This window comes from Corylus avellana, chromosome 3, assembly GCF_965113065.1.
Source record: "Corylus avellana chromosome 3, dhCorAvel1.hap1.2, whole genome shotgun sequence".
NCBI classification, from domain to species: Eukaryota; Viridiplantae; Streptophyta; class Magnoliopsida; order Fagales; family Betulaceae; genus Corylus; species Corylus avellana.
In genome coordinates this window covers 7112208-7138184 of record NC_142492.1, presented here as the reverse complement: position 1 = coordinate 7138184, position 25977 = coordinate 7112208, and the positions used below count along the sequence as shown (strand labels likewise).

Genomic DNA, 25977 nt, shown 5'->3' with positions numbered 1-25977 from the left:
TCAAAAGCCACAAAAGTTTGTTAAGTTTAGCTTCATCCCCTGCAAAAGAGATCCAAGTTCAAGGTACTTAAACCGGCACTTGCTCTGCATCTCAGCCTTGGGTAGTCTTCTACAAGGATACCTTTGACTGGCATTCAGACGGGTTTAATCCCGTGTATGCAGGGTCTATCATGTTAATGCACCACCAAAAATAGAGGAAACTGAACAAAATTGTATATATATATATATATATATACTGTCTGAAAATATCCAACAAAGCTAACACACAAAGGCTACACAAAAAGATACTGGCTAAACAAAACAGATGAAACTGTTCAACAGAGTGCACCACGCTTGCCTATTGATTCTACATACATATAACCATGGATACAGGAAACATATACAAACCTAACATTGTTTCTCAGCAAATAAGGTACCATACAACAGACTAACTATAGCTATTCCCTTCGCAACATCAAGATCTAAAGCACCTCCACACCCCAATGATAACTACAGATAGGACTACAACTAGAGAAACTCCTACTCTATGGACTAACGAGAATCGTGGGGCATGATGCGGAGGAGGTGCATTTGCCCACTCTGACTTCTCCTTGTGGCTGCTGCCATGTAGACCATCCTGTTTCACCCTTAACCTCAGTTTTGTAGAGGATTTTCCAGTGCTTCCCTTGCTCTTCCCAACCTCCAAAAGCTCGCTCTCTCCCTTTGGCTCAACAAAGATAGGACTCTGCTCTGAAGCCTCTTTGGTCTGCAAGGAACAAATATTACCAATTCAACAATTGATGAATGCGTAAGTTTCATATCAGCTTTCATCTAATGAACCTTACCTCAGTAACGGTTGATTGCATTTCATCTTCTTCCTCACTGTGGCTTCCACCTCTCACTTCACTATGGCAAACTGATCCATGAGAACTCTTCATCTGCAGCCGGACTCTCATTGGAGCAGTGCCTTGAGCCTTCAAAAGCTCTCTTTCTTCCACTTGATCAACAAAGGTAGGACTTTGATCTGAAGCTTCTTTGGCCTATAACAAACAATGTTATGGACTCAATAATTGATTCAGCATAAGAGCGAACTTTCATATCAGCTTCATCTAATGAACCTTACCTCAGTAACAGTTGATGGCACTTCATCTTCTTCTTTTCTGCTGCTTGCACTGGTCACTTCACTGGAGTGAACTAATCCAAGAGAACTCTTCATCTGCAAACGGATTCTTCTTGGAGCAGTGCCTTGAGATCCAAAATTGTTCGAAATTGGTTGTTGTTGAGACTGCCGGGTCCTAATCTTGATTCCAGTTCCACCAACAGGAATGCTGCAATTGTTAACATGTAGACCATCCTGTTTCACCCTTAACCTCAGTTTTGTAGAGGATTTTCCAGTGCTTCCCTTGCTCTTCCCAACCTCCAAAAGCTCGCTCTCTCCCTTTGGCTCAACAAAGATAGGACTCTGCTCTGAAGCCTCTTTGGTCTGCAAGGAACAAATATTACCAATTCAACAATTGATGAATGCGTAAGTTTCATATCAGCTTTCATCTAATGAACCTTACCTCAGTAACGGTTGATTGCATTTCATCTTCTTCCTCACTGTGGCTTCCACCTCTCACTTCACTATGGCAAACTGATCCATGAGAACTCTTCATCTGCAGCCGGACTCTCATTGGAGCAGTGCCTTGAGCCTTCAAAAGCTCTCTTTCTTCCACTTGATCAACAAAGGTAGGACTTTGATCTGAAGCTTCTTTGGCCTATAACAAACAATGTTATGGACTCAATAATTGATTCAGCATAAGAGCGAACTTTCATATCAGCTTCATCTAATGAACCTTACCTCAGTAACAGTTGATGGCACTTCATCTTCTTCTTTTCTGCTGCTTGCACTGGTCACTTCACTGGAGTGAACTAATCCAAGAGAACTCTTCATCTGCAAACGGATTCTTCTTGGAGCAGTGCCTTGAGATCCAAAATTGTTCGAAATTGGTTGTTGTTGAGACTGCCGGGTCCTAATCTTGATTCCAGTTCCACCAACAGGAATGCTGCAATTGTTAACATGTAGACCATCCTGTTTCACCCTTAACCTCAGTTTTGTAGAGGATTTTCCAGTGCTTCCCTTGCTCTTCCCAACCTCCAAAAGCTCGCTCTCTCCCTTTGGCTCAACAAAGATAGGACTCTGCTCTGAAGCCTCTTTGGTCTGCAAGGAACAAATATTACCAATTCAACAATTGATGAATGCGTAAGTTTCATATCAGCTTTCATCTAATGAACCTTACCTCAGTAACGGTTGATTGCATTTCATCTTCTTCCTCACTGTGGCTTCCACCTCTCACTTCACTATGGCAAACTGATCCATGAGAACTCTTCATCTGCAGCCGGACTCTCATTGGAACAGTGCCTCGAGCCTTCATAAGCTCTCTTTCTTCCACTTGATCAACAAAGGTAGGACTTTGATCTGAAGCTTCTTTGGCCTATAACAAACAATGTTATGGACTCAATAATTGATGCAGCATAAGAGCGAACTTTCATATCAGCTTCATCTAATGAACCTTACCTCAGTAACAGTTGATGGCACTTCATCTTCTTCTTTTCTGCTGCTTGCACTGGTCACTTCACTGGAGTGAACTAATCCAAGAGAACTCTTCATCTGCAGACGGATTCTTCTTGGAGCAGTGCCTTGAGATCCAAAATTGTTCGAAATTGGTTGTTGTTGAGACCGCCGGGTCCTAATCTTGATTCCAGTTCCACCAACAGGAATGCTGCAACTGTTAACATGATTCGTCTTATCACTTGGTTCTTCAAAGTTGAGCGCACGGCTTGAGCTCATAGCAGGATAGGGAGATGAAACATATTGCTCTGGATTATCCCAAACGTTCCCCTCAATCCTCCTATTAAGTTCTTGGTCAACAAGTGGAACATGAGCTTGAGAAGATCCAAATAAAGGTTGCATTTGCAATAACTCTCTCTTATCAACATGTCCATTGAACCATCCAGGAGCTCCCATCTCAGAATCACGCTGATGTAACAAACCAGCATGTTAATTTTAATGTTATAATATGTTATTTAGTCGATTACATACAATGGCCATAAAAGCAAAATAAAAATACCATACTGCCAGAATTCAAAGATAACACAATCTGCAGTCTAAACTGGAAACAGCCAAGGATTACCAACAGGGTGGCCAACACAATACAAAAGGGTTAATTTGTTTACCTGTACTTGAGCCATTTCAGTGTCGGAATCACTGTTTGCACCACTGTTTTTAACATAGGAGTCTCCAGGTGGTACGACCTCTGTCGTACACAATTGACTAGAGAATTGGGTGTCACTTCCAATAGCCGAATTCTTCTGACTGGTTGATTCATCACAAGAAAACTCATCGTGGTTATTTAAGACCTCATCCAACAACTCTGTGAGAGATAAGTCCAGTTCATTGGTGCCATCCTGAAAATGGAACGCATTACTGTCATAGCCAAAGTCACTGGCAAAAGGTGAATCCGCATTATAAGGTGGTAGCTCCGTGTGAATCTGTGATTGCAACAGGGAGAAATCATTCCAATCATTCTGAACACAAGAGAGCTCATAGAACTTTGAAGTATCTCCCGGCTGCTGATGCACCTAGATTGAAAAGAAAGAAAACAAAAACTTTAGTAATTGAATGTCTCTTAACAACTAATACCAAAGAAAGGAGATTTCTCCACATGAAAGTTTATGGAATCCACTTCTCTCACCTCTATACCAGTTCCTTCCAGTACATGATCTTCTTCCGCATCCGAAGCCATACAACTATTGTAACTAATGCTGCTGGTATCAACAGGCAGTAGAGTAGTAGGGGTCATGTTGTCCGATTTATCAGTCAACCATCGCTTTATGCCTTCAGATTGGTCCCCAACTTGCATACCCGATGTGGGTGTAGCTTGAACTAGATCTGATGATGCATCATCAGGAGGAGACCTGGTAGCTGTAGGAGAGGACCCAGTATTCTCCACTTCATCATACTTTGAAACGTCTGCCTTTTCTTCTTGCTTTCGGAACAAGCGACATAGAACAAAAGGACTCTGCACAATATAAATGAATTTGAAAGCTGGGCATCATTAATGATTATTATCCTTCTCATCATGCTAACACAATCTCCAGCCTAGATTAGGAATAAAACTTTGTTTTAAAGTAACTAACCATGAAAAAGAAAACCCAGACATAGTGCTACTATGAAGCAAAAAGAGCATAATTTAGTGAGGAAAGCGAGAGAGAGAGACCTGGCCGGGCTGGGTACCATCAAGGTGCTTCTGGGTGGCACGGTACTCGTGCATGATCCAGTGGGTGCGCTCGCCCTTGGGAGCACGGCCCCTGTAGAAAACCAAGGTCTTCTTCATCCCAATCAAGGTGCCATTGGAGCCAGACTTGCGGGACTTGATGGTGCGGTCCTTGCCCGTGGCTTTCCAGTAGCCAGCGTCGGTGGCCCTGTTCGAACGATGCCCATTTGGGTACTTCCGATCACGCGGACAGAAGAAGAACCACTCCGGATCGCCCGTCTTTATCACCGACAACCCTTTCCATTTTCATCATATATAACACAAAATAAAAGCACAAGTTTAGAAGAATGTCAACAAAAAAAAAAAAAAAAAAAAAAAAAAAAAAAAAAAAAGAAAAAAAAAAAAAAAAAAGAAAGAAAGGAATCTTCGGCATTAAGAAACTGCCAGATGTGGGTGTTTGGCAAAGGGAATGATCCATTTTTGATTCATAGAAGAAAAAAGGACCAATCAAAGATAATACTACAAGAATTGAACTGAATTTGAAGATGCACATAAACAAATAGAGTATCCAGAAAAGAACAGAGAGAGAGAATACCAGGCAAATCCCAGGGCTCCCATTTGCAGACATCTACTTCGGGGATGACCTGGACCTCGGAATGACGGCCGTTGATCTTCAACCGGAGGTAGTGATTGATGAGCTCCTCGTCCGTCGGCCTGAATCGGAACCCCAGAGGCAGCGATTCCATTGGCAGCACCGTCATCTTCTTCTTTCTTCCTCTTCTTCCCACACACGCTTTGCTATCTCCAGTTGGCCCAATTCACGAAAGCCAGAAACCCAAATCTAGTAAACCCACAAAGACAACTTGGGCGTTATTACATGTAAACTCGCTTTTGTTTTGATTTGTTTTGTTGGTGCCTGGTGGAGTCAGATTTTGGGACAGCATATGACGCCGTTCCTACTTCCTCGTTTTCTTAGGAAGAGTACCCACCCACAGAGGACAACAGCAGTGTGTCACTGTCACGTGCCTTTTCTTGCCGCGTGATTGGATACTTACGTGCTCTACTTTGTACCATAGCACCGTAGATTATGGCCAATAATTTGTTTATTTAAAATTAAAGAATTTGACATATTTAATTAAATAGATCGGTTTATAATTCATCTTTAAAACAGCATTAGCCACTATTCAAATCTAATACGTGACATTTAAGGCCGTTAATTTTTTACATGAACCACAAATATAACATAAAATTAGCGGGTTAGAATTAAAAGTCTAACCCGTTTAATTAAATTAGAGTTAAAATTAACCTATAAAATTTTATATCTATGCATCGATATGGTTCAAACCCAACACACGAATTTGAATTGTCATTCCTACCATGGATGAGGATTCGATTTGCCTTTTCTTATTCCAAAAATGAAGAAAAAAAGAGTGTGGGCTGGGACTGAGTAGTGCAATTAATTTAGAGGCCCGCAAAGTTGTGAAATGTGGAGCTATATTATTAATTACCAAATGTTTGAAGGTTAATTAATGACATATAGCTTACTTGCCAGTGGTAACTAATTTGCCGGAGGAAAAAAAAAACACACAGAAGAGTTTGTCACCTCTCCATTTCAAGTAAAATGGGAGATAATCATTGTATAGTAAAAATTAAACTTCATAAAGAATAATACATGTATTGTCACATTAGTTAAAAACTATAGTACCATATACACTTACCATTAAATATAAACTCAAGACATGGAGAAGTTGAGAACGTTAAAGACTTGGGAGGTGAGAAGTATAGAAGACCGTGAAAAGGGCTTTTGATGAGCAAAAGAAGAAAAGGGGTGAAGGCCCAATAAGGACGCGACACCTTAAAAAAAAGGTGATTATTCTACTACGGTCCACATGCTTCCAATCTTTTGTAGCCGAAAGCATCTGAAACAACTTTAGTCCATCAACCTCTCACGTCACCGAGGTGGTATCTCATCTCCATGTCTCTTCCCCTTAAAGTAAGGAGACTCTTAGGTGTGCATGTCACGCTTTCGTAAAACAAGCGTTACATGAAACAATTGTATGAAATAATATTGCCCTTTCCATCGCAAAAACATGGTATATAAATTGTACACTCTTTGCTAATAGATTTGAATTCCTAGAATCCCCTGTAGGGAATTGTGTGAAGCCTCTGAGATAGCCAACTTATTCGAACAAGTGCTCAGGCTGCCGAGGCACATTCTCAAGCAAGTGGGCTATTGGCTTGAAAAGAGGAGCCCTCATCGGAAGCCTCTCACAATTGCTTGATGGATTGAAAGGACAAACAATTGTAGGAGGGAATCCTGATTCCTTGCCAATTACTTTAGCCTGAAGTGTCAGCAGCCTAAGAACTCATGTGGCTCCACAAATGAGTTCTTCCTGGCCTGATTAGTCTTTTTTTTTCTTCCTCTTTTTCCCTCCTGGCCTGAGTGCTAGGATATGGATCTACCACGGAATGATTTATATTCAAAATCATTGCATCATCTAAACAACTCGTGTGTCTAAGCTGAGGGATCAAAAGGAAGTATTTTCATTTCGAACATAAATGAAAAGTTTCAACAAATTCAAAAGAACAATAAATGTTCCCCATTGCACCATGGTGCACCAAAATATGAACTAACAAAGGTTCCCTCGCAAATCAAAAAACAACATCAACAATTCACAGTATCCAACAAATTAAGAGGTGAATTGTAAGTTGTAGATTTCTTTATACAGAAATTTACCTATAAAGCAGGATGGTAACCAAGATTCACATTTGCTTCCACCCTTTGCACCACCACTCTTCTCAAACTCCACTCATGGAAGACATCAACAACAAGTCGCAGTGCAGTCCCAAGTCCAAGCACAATAATAACACCTGTATATGTCTCATGTTTTTACCATCATCCAACAAACTGATAATTTGGGAAGAATGATCAGAATTGTAGACAAACAAATATAGATCTATATACCGATAATAATGTTGACTGGCAGTGCCGAGATACCAAGGGTAATGGATATCAGCACATCCAACAGAAGACCACCAATGAGGATTGAAAATGCCACCCAAAGTGGACTAATACATCCCTGGTACAAAGTTCATTGGACACAAAAATCAAAATGCATATTAATTTCACAAAAATAAGAATAAATCCAGCAGATAGACCAGAGTGACCCCTTACACTTTCACGATCCTGATGTCTAAAGTTTGGATCAATCCTCCAAACCCAGTAATTTGTCTGCTACATGAAACAAGGGAGAATAAAAATTCAGACGTGCCTATTAGTCGCCAAGTATACCCTTAACTGAATTTCATAAATGCATAAGCTTTTCGGTTTTTTGGTAAAGTAGAAGCATCAGTAATTGGCAACAATAAGTCTAAAGAAAACAAATTACTGTTTATATTTCCCCACATATAATAATTCCCTTTTCTGTTTTCAAATGCGCTACTAAACCTATTCTTCTGTTAACCTGATGTGTGTTCAGCCAAAGGCCTAATGTCTGCAGTTATTTGAGCTTGCGGAAGTGAGTTTTTGAGACCAAATTGTTAAACTAGAAAAATCAACAAACAGTAAGATTTTCAGATTTTGGAAGACTGTTAAACAAATCCAGAGGCAAAAATAATGTCAAGAAATATTGAGGATACTTGAACATATTATAAATTACTATAAACCCCATAGATACTTTATATGAGTTTAGTGATACAATTGGATCGTATTCTCTAAATGTCCAGGTGAATATACTAGGGGTTCGAAACCACTGGTGTGGGCTATCTTGAAAAAGTAGGATATGATGCACCGAGGATATGCTAATAAATAAATGTCCTCTTTTTGTAAATACATGTCGACTTTCTTTTTTTCTTTTCTTCTTTTTGATGAATAAATACATGTCAACTTTTGTCCAATTGTTTAATATTGTATTATGTATACTGTATTCGTCTAATCAAAAGAGCATCCACAGGTTAGATATCATTCAAAACCTATGTCATAAATCCATCATATGCTGTTACTAAAAATTACATGTCCATTCTTGAGAAGGTCATATCCTGAACATTTGGGTGCATCCAATACAATTCAATAAGTATCAAATATATTTAACAAATCAAACAAATTATGTTACTTAATAATGAACGACAAAATACCTATTGAGACATATCCAAGAAGTATCTCATTTGATATGGATATGATATCACAAAGATGCAATGAACTAGAGTCAAATTTCATTCAAGTTGTTAATCAATGAACTCTATGCACTCAAGAATGGTTAAGTATACGTACACTGGTCTGTAAAACTGGAGGTGGCACATTTGCAGCTATCTGTCTGCATAAAAACGCTAAACCATATTATAATATCCTTCAAATCTGAGCAAATCTGAATCATGAACAAGTTTAGTGAAAAAACTTACTGGCATATCTCGCATTTGTTTGACCCTCTTGTACAAAACCAAGTATCTATGCATGATCGGTGGGCTTTGGCAAGACCACCTCGACAGTGGCACCCAAGTTCTATTAGAACTTCTTCTTTCTCCTGCTGACAAACTCTGAAGAATAAAACAGCCTATTATGATGGTTCCAGAACATTTTTTGTGAAATTGCAATGCAAGATAGAGCACTAGGTAATTCTAAGGCATGATCCACTGCTACCAACATCCATCTAACTCCATTTCCACCGCAAAAATAAAGTAAAACTGCATACCCCGCATACCCCATAAGTTCTGAACATGCAGTCAAAGTGAAAAAGTGAAGGTAGTCATCTAAATAGTCCAACATATCATTGTGAATGATAAAGATGCTTTAGAAAGTTTTCAAAGCCCACAATTGCAATTGGAAAAAATCCTTATAATCAATTGAGCAGCTGTGTATAACCTACAATATGCAAGCTAACTTAACCTACAATTTTCAAGCTAACTGGAACATTATAGAAAGGATAATATGCAAGAAAAGCAAAGGCAAAGAGGCCATCAGATAAAATTCCTATAAACAACAAAAGGAACCAAAACAGGCATCAATACATGGAGGACGAAGACAGTGAAGCATCAATATATGGAGGACGAAGACATTAGTGAAAAGATTGAAACTTTTCCATATATTCTCCTTCTCCTAATTTAAAGTGAAAATCTCACGTTCTATCAAACACAATTTACATATTCTCCCTCAAATTTTGGTCCTCTAATAAATTGAATGTGGGTGTTACTATAACAGAAGTATAAGATACCTGCATAGCTCCACAGAACTTGCAGTCCTGGACAAATATGGTTTTTTAGGAGACAGTTGCTCTTCCTTAGCGGTGTCCAAAGCAGTTGACAGCTTTGCAGAGGGTCCGGGAGTTTGATCACCATTGTTGGCGTTGGCGTTGGCGTTGGCCGACTGGTTCTCCAGGTCAGGAACGTCACCATCACCGCCCGTGTCTTTCAGCATCTGGTGCCAAACTGCCGTCCAAAAGACCCTCACCCACCAACCAATTCACGGCGCTCTATCAATTATAAGGACGGAACGAAACCAAATAACGCAATTCAACAAACTGAACAAATAATTCCATTTAAACTTATTGACAAACACACAAAGAGCATGACAAAAGACCTTAAAAGATTCCTCCCACCGGGCAAAACCATAAACACCCAGAAATTAAAAACAAAGATAGAAACCAAATTTTACACTGTTGCAGCAAAGGAAGATGGAACTCTCGCACCTGGGGATTGGAACTGTGGTAATGGAGGCGTTGAGAGCCAATGACGAAAGTGTAAAAGAGAATATAACAAATGGGATTAGCTAAGTTTTATCCTATTTCTAAGCAAAAGCAAGAATCAGATGATCGTGTATTGGTAGACTAGTGGGCAATTGCGTTACGCCCGAAGCCCATCGCTGGCTGCTATGACTCATCACCCCATTCATTTCACTCACTGGTTGGTTTGGTGGTTACTGGTTACTTCGGGAACACGGGTAGTGATATTGATCCGAGTCCTTTTCTTATTTAATATGCGCACCAGTAGAGCATTAAACAGAGTCATTATTTATTTATGGGCGTTGAGCCAATTAATGAAATGAAACAGCTCGAAAAAGACCCAATAGGTGAAGGGATCATCTGGGCCCAATGGATAAATATTGAATGCCCTCACTGATATCAACTGCCAAAACCTTGCTGCACCATGGTACAACATAGGCCCTACATGTGAGGGTGCATGGTTGATGCCTTGATGGATGGGGATTGTTGAAATTGCTATCTAAATTATAGCCAATTGAGGGATAATCTCGTTGAAATCTACTTATATATATATAAGATGAGATCGATAGTACTAAAACAGAAACAAAACAAAATACAAAAAACGCATGGCCTATAAAAAAAAGGAGGCCAGGCCTCAAAACACTATCAAGGAGGATATTTGCCACTATCAAAAGGAGAGATCTAACAAGCTAGGGATACAAATAAGTGAAAAGCCGAATGAGCAATGTTGTGAGCATATTGATTCACGGTCCTATGGATTTTGGTAGGAGTCCAGCAGTTAAAAGAGTAGAAGAGGCCAAGAGTATCAGAAATAATTGGGGTAATTCTCCATTTGGTGGTGGGATATGGTTTTTGCATACCAAGAATAACTGATAAATAATCTCCATCGAGGAGGAGGTGTATACTGACAATGTAGATCTAGCTAGGGCTGATTTGACATCAAAGAGAGCTGCTAGAGCCTCTCCTTCAGTAAGGTTGCAAGAGGGACCCAATGTTAAGGGCCATTAGAATTTGTTAGATGGCAACAAGGGCACAGTAATTGTTTTGAATGGCTTGCCTGCGTTAAAATTTACTTTAGGGTGACCTAGGGGTGTAAGTATCTATGGGATGGTTTTTGGTATTAGATTACTCTAGGCTTTGAGGTGGGCTATGGATGTAGAGTTTATATTCGTTTGGAGAGGAGCAAAGAGTTTGGGTTGGAGTCAATATTGTGGACTTTGTTGTTTCTGGCCATCCAAATTGTTGAAATAATGATTATGCGAAAATAAGAGTGGAAGCAATATGGAAAATAAACACAAAGAACTTACGGGTGGTTCGGTGTTAGACACTTACGTCCATCACTAGGAATACTCATAAGGGCTATATTGTGCTCATTAACTTGATTTGTCTATAATACAAAGGTCCCTATGAGTCAAGGCTAACAATGAGTCAAACTTAAAAAGGGGCCGACGACGGGTCAAAAACCAAAAGGGACCGACAATAGGCTAGGGTTGACAATCAGTCAAACTTCAAAAGGGTTGACGATGGGCCAGGGCTAACTAGGGCCAAAACATAAAAAGGGTTGACTTGGGCCAAACAAATAAAAAGAAAATGAGCCAACTTGGGTGGTTATCAGATCGGCGCACCGAACCTGACCGGCGTGTGGTGCGCGTGATGTGGTCACTCTTGCGCGTCAATGACGTTGAAGGCCACAAGAAAGTGACTCTGATACCATGTTGAAATAATGATGAAGCGGGAATAATAGCGGAAGCAATATGGAGAAAATGACATAAAGATTTACGGGTGGTTCGGTGTTAGACACCTACATCTACCAGTCTGAATACCCTTACGGGTTACATTGTGCTCATTAATTTTTTTTGTCTACAATACAAATGTTCATATTTATAGGGTAGTGTCTAAATACAAGTATAGTAATCAAATCTCCTTGATTTGATTACAATCCCAATATTTAATTACAATCAACCCATAAATAGAGAATATTCGATATCAACGTAATTATAGAATATACGGACATATATTATATTTTCTGTATATTCTAACACATATCAATAGAAAAATTGGAAATGGTGAGAGGATTCGGCTGCATGGTTCAAGATGTTTGAAGATCTAATAGATAATATCCAGAGGCCAATGAGATACCCTTCAAACTATTCTAGTAATTAAGGTGACAAGTGAGGAAGAAGTGTTCATATATTTCTATAGAAAAGGGAGTGGACAAGTGTGGTGGTCCAATGTGTATGGAAGGAGGTGTTGTTCAAACACTTGGCATGCAAGTCCTTGGGACCAAGAGATGTGGGGTTTGTGTGGATCTGCCATCCTAATTTTGAGATTAGAGCTTTGTTGTTAACTTGTCATCCCACATGAGTCTAATGCCTAATGTTAACCTGTAATGAAAAGACATGGATAATATTGGGTTTATTTGATAACACTTTTTAGGATAATATCGGTTTCGATGCCGTAAAAGAACTACATTACATATGTGTTGTGGTTTTTTCAACCGTTCAAATTTAATTTCACATTCTTTCTCTTTCTCATAGAAAACTTAAAATTAGTATGACCAAATCTTTGAATCAAATCCTCATAAATAAATAAATAAATAAAATCAAGACTGGGTTATAATGAAATATTGGCTTGACAAAGAGAGTAGAGATAAATGTAAAATTAATTGAGTACTTTACTTTTTCCTCTGTTACGGAAACAAGGCTGGCCTAGCGGCATCCATTTGTGATTTGTGACATCGACATCATGAGTGCTTGGTACTACCTTTTTTTTTCCTGATTTTGGCGAGAATGGCACCTTTTTTTAGTCATTGAAGACTGTATTAATTAATGAGGAGCAGAGAATAATCAATAATCAATAATCACTTTCTTTAGCAGAGAGGTAATTAATGTGCCAAAACTAGGGAAAGAGAGTACTGATCAATCCTATATCAATGATGATCAGCTTGATTCTTTCCCTCCAATTAAAGCTTCCAAATAAACCAAAGAGCTTAAGAGCCACAAAAGCATAATATTATATGCAGTACGTCCAGCAGGGAAAACCCTTTGCCAAGTAATTCTTCTCTTTTGGAACCGATCGAATAAATCAAATCCTTGCATTGCCGTCTAAGCAACTCATCACCTTCCTTTTACCTCCTCATCTTATCTATATATAAACCAAGCTCCCACTCCAACTCTCTCTACGTACAGCTTCACCAATTATCTTCTCCACATATATACAACATCATGGACTCTGAATCAGTTAAGCCAACCCAGGCCTCATCCGCTGAAAGAGAGCAGCACAAGCAACTTGAACGTGAAATCAAAGACATGGTCTCTTCCATAACTCACCGCTTTTCAGATATTCACAAATCAGGTTCAACCAATCTGCAGGAGGAAGACCAAGATGATCATGGCGTAAGAGTCATCACCCTTGCAGGAACCAACTCTGGAGCCACCATGCGAAGTGAGCTGGACGAGAAATCCAGTACTCCTGCAGATGGGTTTTCAGTTGGCGAGCCTGAGCCGCTGAGCACCTACGTGAACAGCAATTTCCAAGCCATCAACAACTCAATCATGATGGGTGGCAGCTACTCCACCAACGACCCGGGTGTTCATGTGGACATCTCCGACTTCTTTGACAAAAAAGGCCACAAGCCGGGCGGCAAACATGGAAAGAAGGATAAGAAAAAAGACAAGGAAAACTTGAAAAGCGACCATACCTCCACCCCCGACCATTCTGACTGAGAGCTCATCAAAATGCAGATGCAAGGAGGCCTGCTCGAGGGCTGAAGAAGCTTCATTTATCTACAAATTATTAATAAATTAAAAGTCTTCTTACGTGCAGCTGCTTTACTATATATCTAAGAGTATTGAGTTTGCATGTATGAGTATCACATGCAATACAGTATATTTATTTGTGTGTATTGTCTATTGTTGTTAATTAAGAATATAAATTAAAGAAAAAGTTTGCTAAGCACATAAAATATTATTTGAGTCTTTTCAGTTTTTGAGCTCCAATAATTGATATATGGATAAAGAAGGACTTAATTCTAACATTTTTTATTTTTGTGTCGGTTTGGTTTAGCGGTAGAAATATATTATTAATTCGTTCTAACAGCCCTCGTTGAGGCGACTTGCACGGTCCCCAAGTAAAGTCGTTCCCAGAGGAAAAGAAAGTTATAAATCTCACTCTCCATCGGTAATATGAAAATATTCTACTACACTATTGAAAGATTGACTGCAATTTTAGAGCAAACATGTGACATCCGATCCCAAAGAATTATTTCCCCATTAAGAAGATGAATTACCTATGTGGGTTACCTGTGGGTAATCGTAATCCTATGATCAGATATATAGGCACACATTCAAGCCTTCTGCAATGTTTATCTCTTCAGATGATGATAAAGAACCAGTCCGAGATAATCATCTTCAAGGCCATTCAATTGATCCCGCTAGAGAACTTACAGATCAAGTTTTAACTAATCATGATTCAATTCTCATTGGGATATAACTTATCAATTGTAATTGTACATAGTTAGCTGAGTTTTTGTATATCACTTTGTAACTACAATTCAAGCTTCCGGAACAATCTGTACTCTGTAAACTCTATAAATACAGTGCAATACAACTGATGAATTTCTTTTCTTTGCATTATTGTATAAGTTCCACATTGCTTATTTACTAAATGAGACTAAGTTTTATTAAGCCATTAATTTTAAGAAATTTCAACTATAAATTAACTAATTATTTTAGAGTGACAATACATGCATGCAGGTATTCTTCGGTCTTGGATTCCGTATAATGGTATTGGAAAAATGCCCTATTTCTACTTTCTATTCAAATTGAGTTTCTTTCATTTAAAAACTTCTCATAACCATGACACTGATGGGTAGTTCTCGGCCGGACAGATTTGGCAATCAAAGCTGAAAGGGAAAGAAAATGTCTTCATTTTTATTTTCTTGGAGATAGAGAAGATGAAGGAATATTGGAAGGTAAGTATAATATAACAAACTGTAGAAGTACCAGAACATGCAGTTTCAATTAGGAGAAGCAGTAGAGAGTAATTGCAAATGGAAAAGCATTATGCAACTTGAACTTGGCCTGAATGGCACCGTGATTCACAAGAGACTGCGATGACTTGCAACTGTGACTCCTGTTCCTTGATCCCTTCAACCTCTTGGGCTAGTTTTGTTGCACAAATCTTCATCTCCTTGTTCTTACCCCACAGAAGAATGTACAATCCAATGATTACAATGATGGATCCCAACAAACTGCTTATTTAGAGTGAATATGAAGAAATTAAAGTTAGCAATATAAAAGGCAGTATTAATGTTAAAAGTTATCTATATATAGCTTTTAATGAAACAATAGAATAAATCACCTCCCAAGATGAAGTTGCTCGTGTAGGATGGGGATATCAAACATGGCTGCCATTATCTGAACAAGGGGGCTAAATGCTGCTGTCAGAACTGGACCCCTTTTCTTGACACACCACGACATACCCACATAGCACAAGCCGGATCCTATCATACCCTGCATGCGTCAATGAATCATGCACACGTCAACTAACGAAGAATTCATGCAGAATATTACTGGTTTAGTTAATTGAAGAGTTCATATTTCTCTATCACTTATTCCAAGTTTGAACTCAAGAACTGCTATCATGACAAAGAAAGGATAAAGTTTAGCTTTTTTTTTTTTTTTTTTATTCTTTTCTTTTCCGAGCAATACAAAGGAAAGGGGACGGGTCTTTTCCACTCTTAATACGAATGGAAGAGATAAGGGAGAGGAAGTGAGAATGCTTCCATACACTCGGTGGCATGGGAAGCAGCCAATTTCGCTATTTGGTGCGTTCTAAAGTTAGCACATGTCTGAAAATTTTATTAGTCACTCAGTTGGGAATCTGGGAAAAGGATGTATTGAATGTCACAAGTGAATCCCATGTATATGGGATAAAGTTTAGCTTCATTCACATTACAACATCAGCTATTTACTCTGCAAGTTGGATGTGATGTATATATACTCCAACTTGAGAAGAATGTTAAGGAAGAAATAAAGCAACCGGCCTAATTAGGTGACTGATTTGTAATTTGTAGATTCTTATTTAAGTCTCATTATTTATAATCCCAAATATCTAATACTATACTGTATTTCATCAATCACCCTTACCTTAGTTATACTATCTATATTGCCCTTGTAATTCCATATATTTCCTATATAAATCCTTCTTGTAATGCACATATAAAATATGCCAAGTTATTAATAAAGGCTTAACATATATGTTAATTTCTCATGTTCTTTCTCTTATCCGTTTTTTTTTTTTCTCAATATTTTTCATATTTATATATCTGTTTGCAAATATATATATGTTTAGAAGTTCAGATCAAAAATTGATATGGATGCAATTTTTTCTCAACTTGACAAGGAAGTCCATACGTTTAGATAGCATTACCAATATCCTTCCATAAAATACGTTAGAATTAAAGGAAAGGTATACTTACAGCATACAGGACAGTTACGATTTCTATTTTTCCCTTCAGAACCCACGCAGAAAGATTTCTGCTGGTAGCCAAACTCAAGGCAGCCGACTGAATGGCACCAAAGAAGGACATAATAGCAGTGCTGGAATACTGGCAGGGGTATCTCTTGCTTATAGTAGATTGTAAAAGAAACCATGAAGACCAAAACAGGGTTCCTACAACTAAAGCAATTGAACCGATGGTCCATCTCTGTGTCTTCTTGTCAGAGTTGAGCTTCATAGCGTGATCCACCATTTGAGTTGCAGATTGTGAGTGTGAATGATCAAATAAAGGCATTCCTCTGTAAAGAGTCAATAGTGTGGCACCCCCAACACACACCACTGTACCAAGTACTTTGGCTCTTCCACTGCTGCACTTTATGTTCACAGTCTCCAACCTGTAGTATAAATATGTAAAGGCAACAGAAGAGAGAGTGGAAGCGATCTACTTTTTCACACGACAGTAGTATAAGTGAAAAATCTTGAAATGGAAAATCCATACATACCCAAGTGGTAATGCCATTAGAAATGTAAGCACGGGCACCACGTTGATGAAGGCGCATGAAAAAGTAGCAGATGTGTATTGAATTCCAAGAAGGAAGAAGTACTGTGTTAGCGATGCCCTGCAGGAAAGAACAAGTTAGCTGTAGGAACATTATTGAGGAAATCCATGAATCTGTGTGAAAATTAATTAATTAATTAATTACCCGATGATTGCACTGAAGAAGAGGTAACACAAGATACGAAGTGTGAGCTTTGGTCTGCTATTCCTGCAAGCAAACTTAGTTTATGTATCATGTTACTCAAAATTAGAAAAAGGACAGAAGAGGGATAAAGAGAATAAAAGTGACTCGGAGATCTATGACTGAATAGGCCTAGATACTAGATTACTAGTATACTCAGGAATTCGGAATTCAGCTCAATGAATTGATTCTATTATCCTGCATGAACATGACTTGGCTTGGGGCATTAGCTAATAGAAAAAGATTTCCCAAAGCAGCAAAAAATAACTGAACTGAGGTTTTAGGATTTCCTACCTTTCCAAAAAGTAGCCGATTGGAGCTAAGAACATGGTAGAAATTGACAGCCGGTATGTAACGAGGACCAAATGGTTAATTCCCTCCTCAAGGACTTTCTTGAGAAGAATATTCACAACAGCAAAGGCAAAATTGATTGCTACCATTATAATAAAAGGTTTCCATTCTTCACAACTCTTCATGTCAGCTGTTCTATTCAGCAATGTAGGAGGCAGAGTGAGGCTTCTTCTATCACTCTTCACAAAAAATTTTATGCTCAACAACGCACCAGAGACAGACATTTGTAGGTTTAAATAAACTGGCTCCGGAATAAGTGGGCACAAAGCAAGATTAAATTCTTCAAATCACATCAATGCTTTAAGCAACCAACTTTGACAATAGTTTAATATTTATTCCCTTCTTTTGGATTTCTTTTGACTGTTACTTTCCAACCGTGGAGATTATGGAGAATCGTTTCGCCAGGGTCATACAAAATTGTGGAGCATAAATGCAAGCGCTCATGCCCCCAAAAGTTGTAGCTAGCTAGTCTCAATATAGGCCATGAGTTTTCCATTTGAAATTTCTTCTAGGCTTTACTTGGGAAATGCTCTTCAAGTCGTCAAGCTTTTTTGGTTATGTAATCTATAGGCATCTTTTGAGTGGGGGTGCAGATACTCTTCCTTGGTTCCCCCTCCACTGTTTCCAAAGCATCTAATACCTCATCTTTGAAACAGCATGAACAGCATCCTCATGTCTATAACATGGGAAACAAGAACAATGTGTCAAATCTTACACTGGAAAGGCTGAGAAGAAAGCACTGGACGGCTGTCTGGACAACTCACCCGGGAAAATTTTATGCATCTGCCACTGCTACATTCAAGTAATAGATGTAAACCAAGTATTTCAAACCAAAGGCAGCATTCCACGTGGCTACATCTTTGAAACATGATCAGCAAATACTTGATCATATATCTGCTCGTTGCTTAGATCATATTTTGTATTGTCGTTTCCTTAGAAGCTCAGCAAGCATGACATTATGAGTTTTCAGAGAAGCTCTCTCCTCTCTGCCATTATTTGCTTCAAGATTCTTACGATTCTCTTCATTGCTTGTAAAAGAATGTCAATTTCACATTGGTCCAAATCTTCCCTATGTACTTCAAATACATGACAGGATGGAATTAGTTCTTCAATTATATAACCTGTAACCCCTCATAGTAATTTGCTACCTTATCAAACTCTGTTTTAAAAGTTTCATAGATTGAAAATGATTCAGCTTCTACAATCTGCCTGAACGATGTGTAAAATGCCAATAAGAGATATCAGTGGCCCTCTAATGAATTTGTGAGCAGAGCCATGCACATCAGCAATGTTGGTCTTCCCTACAAGATCTAGCATAAGACTGTGGGCAGCCAGAAATTGGTCCTTTAATTTCCTTCATTCATTAAAGGAAAAGTAGACTTTCTGGGGCTCTGTACATTCATAACGACAGGCATGCATGGATGACATAATCAAAGATACCAAATGTCGATGTCTTGTGCTTTCTGGTGAAAGTTCCCTAGGCCTCATGCTCTTCTCTGATTATCAAGCATCGACTGGCCACTAAATCCTGATATCAGATAACGATTCCATATGCCAAATTACAACCTTGAGGAATGACCACGACCATACATTATCAAAGCCTTTTGTACCTCCGTACTACCTTTCCTTCAATGCAGCTGATAGGGCCCCCCTCCTCTCGTTCTTTCCTTCAATGCAGGTAACTAGAATTAACATAATTCCCCTTTTCCCTCTCCCCCCTCTTCGAATATATAAAAAAAAAAAACAAAAAATCACGACTTGACATGAAAAATATTCAAACAATTCTATCAATAAATTATTGATTCAGGGATTATTGCAGCCGCAGGCTTCTCTGTCTGAGAGAAATTAGTATAGTGAAGTGGTGGTGGGGGTAGTTCAAGTCACAACAAAAAAATTACTGGCAGCAACAAGAAGAGAAGGATAATATTGAGTAGAAGAGAGATATTCAGCCACGTTAGAAATGATTCGGACTTCCTTGATCGATTCATTTGATGTACATGCATCCAGACAAAACCCATATTTCAAAATGCATCTCCCTATCACCCAACTCTTTTGTCAATAATTTTTTTTTTTTTTTTTGGTTTGAGAGTGAAGTTTTGGTATATTAAATCTTTAGATTTTAAAGTGGTTTTCTCTCTATACTTTTGTACTATAATTTTTATAATGAATTTTCTTCTCGTTGCTTTTGCTCGTCAATGTAGACTTGTTAAGCCAAATCACATTAAATCTTAATGTGTCGTGTGATTAAATTGTTTTTCTACTTCTTTGAGATTCTCTAAAATTACTGTCAAAACAATAATGATATATCACTGTTAACTCTGTAACGGGTTTTCTTAATAGGTTAGATCGTCAATAGGATTCCCCTTGCAGACATCATTCGATATTATATATCTGCTAACACTTTTGTCTCTGGCTTGGGACAAAAGTGTCATGTTAAGAACAAAGAGAAATTACTTGATAGCAACTACTTGAGTGAGAAGGACCCGATGACCAATGGTACGTTATTTTTCATTTATTTATTTATTTATTTTATTTTTATTTTGCTTTGTCCACGTTAGATTGATAAAGAACTCTTAGAAATGAATATCAGAAAATTACAAGTTATTGTTCCTATGTGATATGTCGGGTTTGAATTGTAACAACCTCATCTCATATAGCGGAAAAACTGTAATTATCAATACAAAAAAAATACTGTTAAAAATACTTTTCTTTATACAAAAATACCCAAAGCTATGTCGTACAAGGCATTTATACAAATCTATCCGACAGTCTAAACTCTAGACAAAACTTAACCAACTTGGAATCTCTGTACATCTCAATATGAATCTCTAATCACAACTGCATAATTACCTTGATTTTCCATTCCTGCAAGCACTACAAAAACTGTGAAGTAGTGAGTCAATTGATTTCCGATAATATAAATCATTGTTGAATCATATATAGTAAAATGCTAGACAAGTTATAAAACCACAAAAATCCGTATTATTGGATATCAATATCATACTCAGTAAGTAAGAATACTTACAGTGGATTACATGAATGGATCATCAAAGGTAATTACTTGAAACCCGTTCTGCTGCAGTTGGTCCATACCCATAACAATCCCTTCACTGACTTTCTCTCTCTCTCTCTCTCTCTCTCTCTCTCGCCTAAACTCTCTTAGAAAGAAGAAAGACCGAGTAAAAAGCGGAAGAAGGAAGAATATATGCAAGAGATGGGAGAGGAGATGAGTGGTGAAAATTGTGAAGGAGAAGAGCTCTATTTATAGGAGAAAATCAAACACTATTCTACCGTCAATTTACAATTATACCCTCATTTTACTATTTCACCAACCCTATACTATTTCACCAACCCTATACTATTCTACCTTCAATTTACAATTATACCCTCATTCTATCTTCAATTTACAATTATACCCTCATTTTACTATTTCACCAACCCTATACTATTTCACCAACCCTATACTATTCTACCTTCAATTTACAATTATACCCTCATTCTATCTTCAATTTACAATTATACCCTCATTTTACTATTTCACCAACCCTATACTATTTCACCAACCCTATACTATTCTACCTATCCTATACTATTCTACCATCCTTATACCTACCATTTACTATCCTATTATTTCACCAATTACCATTCTCTAATTACCACTCTCATAAATTTTCCAAGAATTAAAATCCTTAGCTACAATGGATATTAAAATAACATCATTATCAAAATAATCTATTTAAATAGCTTTGAAAATTCTGGGACACTACAATCTTCCCTCCTTATTAGAATTTCGTCCTCGAAATTAAAACCTATAATATTATCGTCCAATCTTCAAGTTGAGGGATTCAGATAATATTCCTTTCAATCCTTCATCAAAGCTTACTCTCTTTTATCATATTGAAATTCCATCTCCTTCTTCTATGAGTAAATCTTATTCACAGTCTAAAGTCTCAATTTCTGCAATCATTCATCAATTCACACTAAAATCTTACCTCAAAATCTTTTCCATTTTTTTTTTCCAACCTCAATAACAACAATCGAGTTATTCATCAATAGTCCACAGTCAAGGTTTAAACATCAAATTAATAAATCATGTGATCAATAGTTTATACCTCCAAACATCATAGTCCTCATTTCAAGCCTGCAATAATTTTCTCGATCTAATTTAATCAATTTATCAAAAAGGTGTAAAAATCATTCCTGCCTATATTCTCTTTAGTATCTCAGTATTCCAAATCATGCATACGAAATTTTAATATGATGCTCTAATAATTATTAACTTCTCACCATCATAAACCTGTAAAAGTAAATAGCACCAACATTCAAACATCATTACATGAATATACCTCAGAAGTGACATCATAATTCGATTCATTCTAAATGCACAACCGTTTCTATTTTCTCATCCCAACTTTTGTGTTGATGCTACAATATCAGCGAAAATCTTTCAGTACTACATCTTTACTTGATAAATCATAACTCAACAATAGAAACTCGTAATTATGATTTCAACTCAAACGAAATACACGATTACATCAAATGTAAGATTCTCATCCATTCTTGACTAATACATATTGTGCTTGCTGCGTTCTAGAGATGAAATTGATAAGCAAGCAAAGTAGGATATGGGTAAGTTTCCAGGCTGGAAGTTCCAAAGTACACATGCTATAATTTCTCTCCCTTGGGTCTTGCAAGGTCAAAAAGAGAAAAGAGAGAAAGATAGTCCTGTTGCTTTCTAGAAATGAAGATTTGAAAAGCATTTCAGGACATGGCATGTATGTGAGACTTTCAAAATACCCACATCGGATGCTCTCTCTCTTCTGTCATTTATGGAGACTGAGAAGAAAAGGGAGATATTTAGCCTGAGAAGCATGATCAAGGATAATCTTGCTTCCGCAGGACATGATCAACGATAATCTTGCTTCAATGGTTTACTACTGAGAGTATAAGGAGTTGGGTTTGTGAATCAAGTCGTGAGGCTGCATTTTTCTCTTGAGGATACGCTCAACTAGGAGGAAAAGTCGAGCTTTCATTGTATGGAAGGTCATTAGAAGATTTCAGGTGAAGGAGTATGATCAGAAGGCATGCGTTGCAATGGAGAAAGAGGTGTGAATTTATATGAAGGGTTTCTGGATAACGAACGAGCGCGTGGTGCGCGTTGGCATGACAATTCATTCAGTTGCTCACGCATGGTATTCGAAGTCGTTGATTGAACAGTGGGTTTGAAAAAATTAGCTCCGTCGAATTTATGACAGGAGGCAAGATCCTACTTCCACGGGATCTTTTGACAAAATTTCCATCGCGGCCCGAGGTCGCCTAACGCTTTGTTGTTTACTGTTTATTTCACCTGAAGTGAAAAATTCCTTTAAAGCCACTCGTCTGCTGCTTCCAGAAACTTCACAAAAATTTCTTCAGTTCCTAACGCTTAGTCTCTTCTCAGTACTTCATCTCTCCCAATTTCTTCGTATTCTTAACTATTTTTCCTTACTCTCCTAAATATGGGAGTATCATCATCATCCGTTAACAACCTCGATTTGAATGTTGCTCCTGCAGCACAACCCATTGTTATGCCTGACGTGCAACCGGAGGTGCCTGTTGTTCCCCCTGAAGTGTCTGCTATTCATCCCGTCGTACCTGTTACACACCCTAATGAACCTGCTGCATATCCTAACGTATGGCAGCCAACTTTTGTCTTTGACAATCGTCCTATCACTATTCACGATTCTGTCATGCTCCATGATTCTACTGCTGTAGCAGTGGCCAAAGGTTTTGTAATTCCCCGGGATCAAACATTCTTAGCGGATAGGTCGGATACTGATGCTATTAATAATTCATTGGCATTCAGTATCCAAGGTGCTGCTTCAGTTTCTGACATGGCACAACGTTTGAGTGCCAGAAATGTTGAGCTGAAAGTCTCAAGAAACCAAATCGGGGTCTTACAGCGACTGCTCAAATACTACAAACGAAAACACGTGGATTTGAAGCAAGAGAATACTCAGCTGAAAAAGATGATGTTATCTTACGCAGAATACTTGGGACCAAAGATGCTAGAAATGGAGAAGAATACCGAACGTCTCCAGCGACAGCACGAAAAACTCCGGGTCGATGTTCAGGGGTATTGCAAGTCTCTCCGCACACGCTCTAGTCAGGTACCTCATTAGAAATAAATATTCCCTTAGATAATTCAATTATATAAATATATACGATTCTGCTCATACTAGGTTTTCTCTATGCAGAAATAACTTTCCTGGAGCAGCTCTGAGGAATCATCTGCTCATCATTACCACGTGTCTCTTTATGCAACAAATTCCCCTTTTTTTTTTTTTTGATGGACACTGGTATGTAATATTATAAGGAGCTTGTTCTCCAAACATTTCTTTTCGTAATCATTCAGTGCTCATTCAATATTCATTATGAAATCATTCTGTCATTGTAATAACTTCCTTTAAACAAACAATCTGTTTAAAAAGTTAATCACTCAATAAAACATCTAAGTATGCACCATCACATGTTATCAACCTCTAAAATACCTTAATATCATTGAACATATATCTTATAAGAGAAATTTAGATCATGTCACTATATTATATCACTGTATTATATTGTCTTTCAACTCTTACCTTTATGCTTCAATTTACCTCAAGAATAATAATCCATTATCTTTACTTAGTAAAAGAAAATTATATCAAAAGCTTTGGCATGTAACTAAAATTTCTCATAATTTCATATCCACTATTGCCTCAAAATTTAAATATTATCCACAACCTAGGAGCATTAATTCATCCTCAAAACTTTAAGCATCACTTCAATATAATTTACCTCAATTACAGAAAACCTAGCACCTCAAATTCTAAGAATCACCTCAAAGATTTCGTGAATTGTACCTTAAAGTCATCACAATCATTTGAAAATATCAAAATCCTTAAACCACAACTTTATATCTCAAAATATCTTATAGATTCTAGGGTATACCTTATTTGCATTTATCCCTGCAATACTTAGGCATTCACTTCATGCCACTACGTAATCCTTATTCATCAATCCATATATTATAACATCAATCATAGTATCATTATTGTCATCGACCAAACCTTAGCCATTACCAAAAACTCATATAAACTCTTATATCATTAATTCAGTTCAAGAATCATTTCACAACCGACATCCATAAGACCATTCGTTACTAAGTCACTTACACCATTTGTCTCACAACTTAAATCAATAAAACCATTTTGTCACCAAATTAATTTCACAAATTAGCTCGCAACCCAAATCTATAAAATCATCATACGATTTTTAAATCATGATCAATAATCTTTTCTAAATCCTCGAGACACCTTAAAATATACCATTATCAATCGATACTCTAGAAAACTGCCGCAAATCCAAATAGGCAGATACTATAGATCACATCCTATCTATAAAATAAAAATTCATCTCCGTCATTAACTTGATCACAATAATAAAATCCTCCAAATTAATCACACTAAGATGATTTTTTTTTTTTTTTTTTTTTTTTAACAAAAAAATTAACCATTAGAAAAATGCTCATGCATCATTTATTAGAGACCACACAACAATGCACACTCTACTTGGCCGGAATGTGGCTTCTCATTAACCCCCCAAATTTTTTTTTTTTTTTTGTTTTTTTTTTTTTTTTTTTGAAAAGTCTGCCAGAACCTTATAACCTTTGCTCTGATACCATTATTGTAACAACCTCATCTCATATAGCGGAAAAACTGTAATTATCAATACAAAAAAAATACTGTTAAAAATACTTTTCTTTATACAAAAATACCCAAAGCTATGTCGTACAAGGCATTTATACAAATCTATCCGACAGTCTAAACTCTAGACAAAACTTAACCAACTTGGAATCTCTGTACATCTCAATATGAATCTCTAATCACAACTGCATAATTACCTTGATTTTCCATTCCTGCAAGCACTACAAAAACTGTGAAGTAGTGAGTCAATTGATTTCCGATAATATAAATCATTGTTGAATCATATATAGTAAAATGCTAGACAAGTTATAAAACCACAAAAATCCGTATTATTGGATATCAATATCATACTCAGTAAGTAAGAATACTTACAGTGGATTACATGAATGGATCATCAAAGGTAATTACTTGAAACCCGTTCTGCTGCAGTTGGTCCATACCCATAACAATCCCTTCACTGACTTTCTCTCTCTCTCTCTCTCTCTCTCTCTCTCGCCTAAACTCTCTTAGAAAGAAGAAAGACCGAGTAAAAAGCGGAAGAAGGAAGAATATATGCAAGAGATGGGAGAGGAGATGAGTGGTGAAAATTGTGAAGGAGAAGAGCTCTATTTATAGGAGAAAATCAAACACTATTCTACCGTCAATTTACAATTATACCCTCATTTTACTATTTCACCAACCCTATACTATTTCACCAACCCTATACTAT

The 25977-nt window shown here is 37.5% G+C and overlaps 4 protein-coding genes across 7 annotated transcripts; 1 reads left to right on the top strand and 3 right to left on the bottom strand.

The window, feature by feature from the left end:
- Positions 1–273: 273 nt before the first annotated feature.
- On the bottom strand, positions 274–5198 carry LOC132173680 (uncharacterized). The gene is made up of 11 exons (XM_088514204.1): positions 4831–5198; positions 4239–4531; positions 3714–4040; positions 3196–3600; positions 2537–2998; positions 2259–2453; positions 1820–2179; positions 1542–1736; positions 1103–1462; positions 825–1019; positions 274–745 (listed from the first exon to the last, which is right to left on the bottom strand). Exons 1-11 carry the CDS (start codon positions 4994–4996, stop codon positions 455–457), a joined length of 3249 nt encoding a protein of 1082 aa, XP_088370330.1. The 5' UTR covers positions 4997–5198; the 3' UTR covers positions 274–454.
- A 1565-nt stretch (positions 5199–6763) lies between these two features.
- On the bottom strand, positions 6764–10247 carry LOC132176367 (RING/U-box superfamily protein). Of its 4 annotated transcripts, none has more exons than XM_059588553.2 (7): positions 9808–10247; positions 9443–9700; positions 8634–8768; positions 8506–8548; positions 7411–7470; positions 7201–7315; positions 6764–7106 (listed from the first exon to the last, which is right to left on the bottom strand). In XM_059588553.2, the coding sequence occupies exons 2-7, from the start codon at positions 9643–9645 to the stop codon at positions 6973–6975; spliced, it is 690 nt and encodes a 229-aa protein (XP_059444536.1). In that variant the 5' UTR covers positions 9646–9700; positions 9808–10247; the 3' UTR covers positions 6764–6972. The 4 variants fall into 4 exon arrangements, with proteins under 4 accessions (XP_059444536.1, XP_059444534.1, XP_059444535.1 ...); XM_059588551.2 differs by having other exon boundaries at positions 9883–10246; XM_059588552.2 differs by having other exon boundaries at positions 9917–10246.
- A 2862-nt stretch (positions 10248–13109) lies between these two features.
- Positions 13110–13893, top strand: LOC132176217 (uncharacterized). The gene has a single exon (XM_059588356.2). The coding sequence runs from the start codon at positions 13174–13176 to the stop codon at positions 13672–13674; it is 501 nt and encodes a 166-aa protein (XP_059444339.1). The 5' UTR covers positions 13110–13173; the 3' UTR covers positions 13675–13893.
- Positions 13655–17730, bottom strand: LOC132176384 (WAT1-related protein At3g30340-like). Its single transcript, XM_059588576.2, has 7 exons — positions 17485–17730; positions 17155–17217; positions 16954–17070; positions 16431–16845; positions 15311–15462; positions 14953–15200; positions 13655–13734 (listed from the first exon to the last, which is right to left on the bottom strand). Exons 1-6 carry the CDS (start codon positions 17664–17666, stop codon positions 15011–15013), a joined length of 1119 nt encoding a protein of 372 aa, XP_059444559.2. The 5' UTR covers positions 17667–17730; the 3' UTR covers positions 13655–13734; positions 14953–15010.
- Between the last annotated feature and the right edge of the window lie 8247 nt (positions 17731–25977).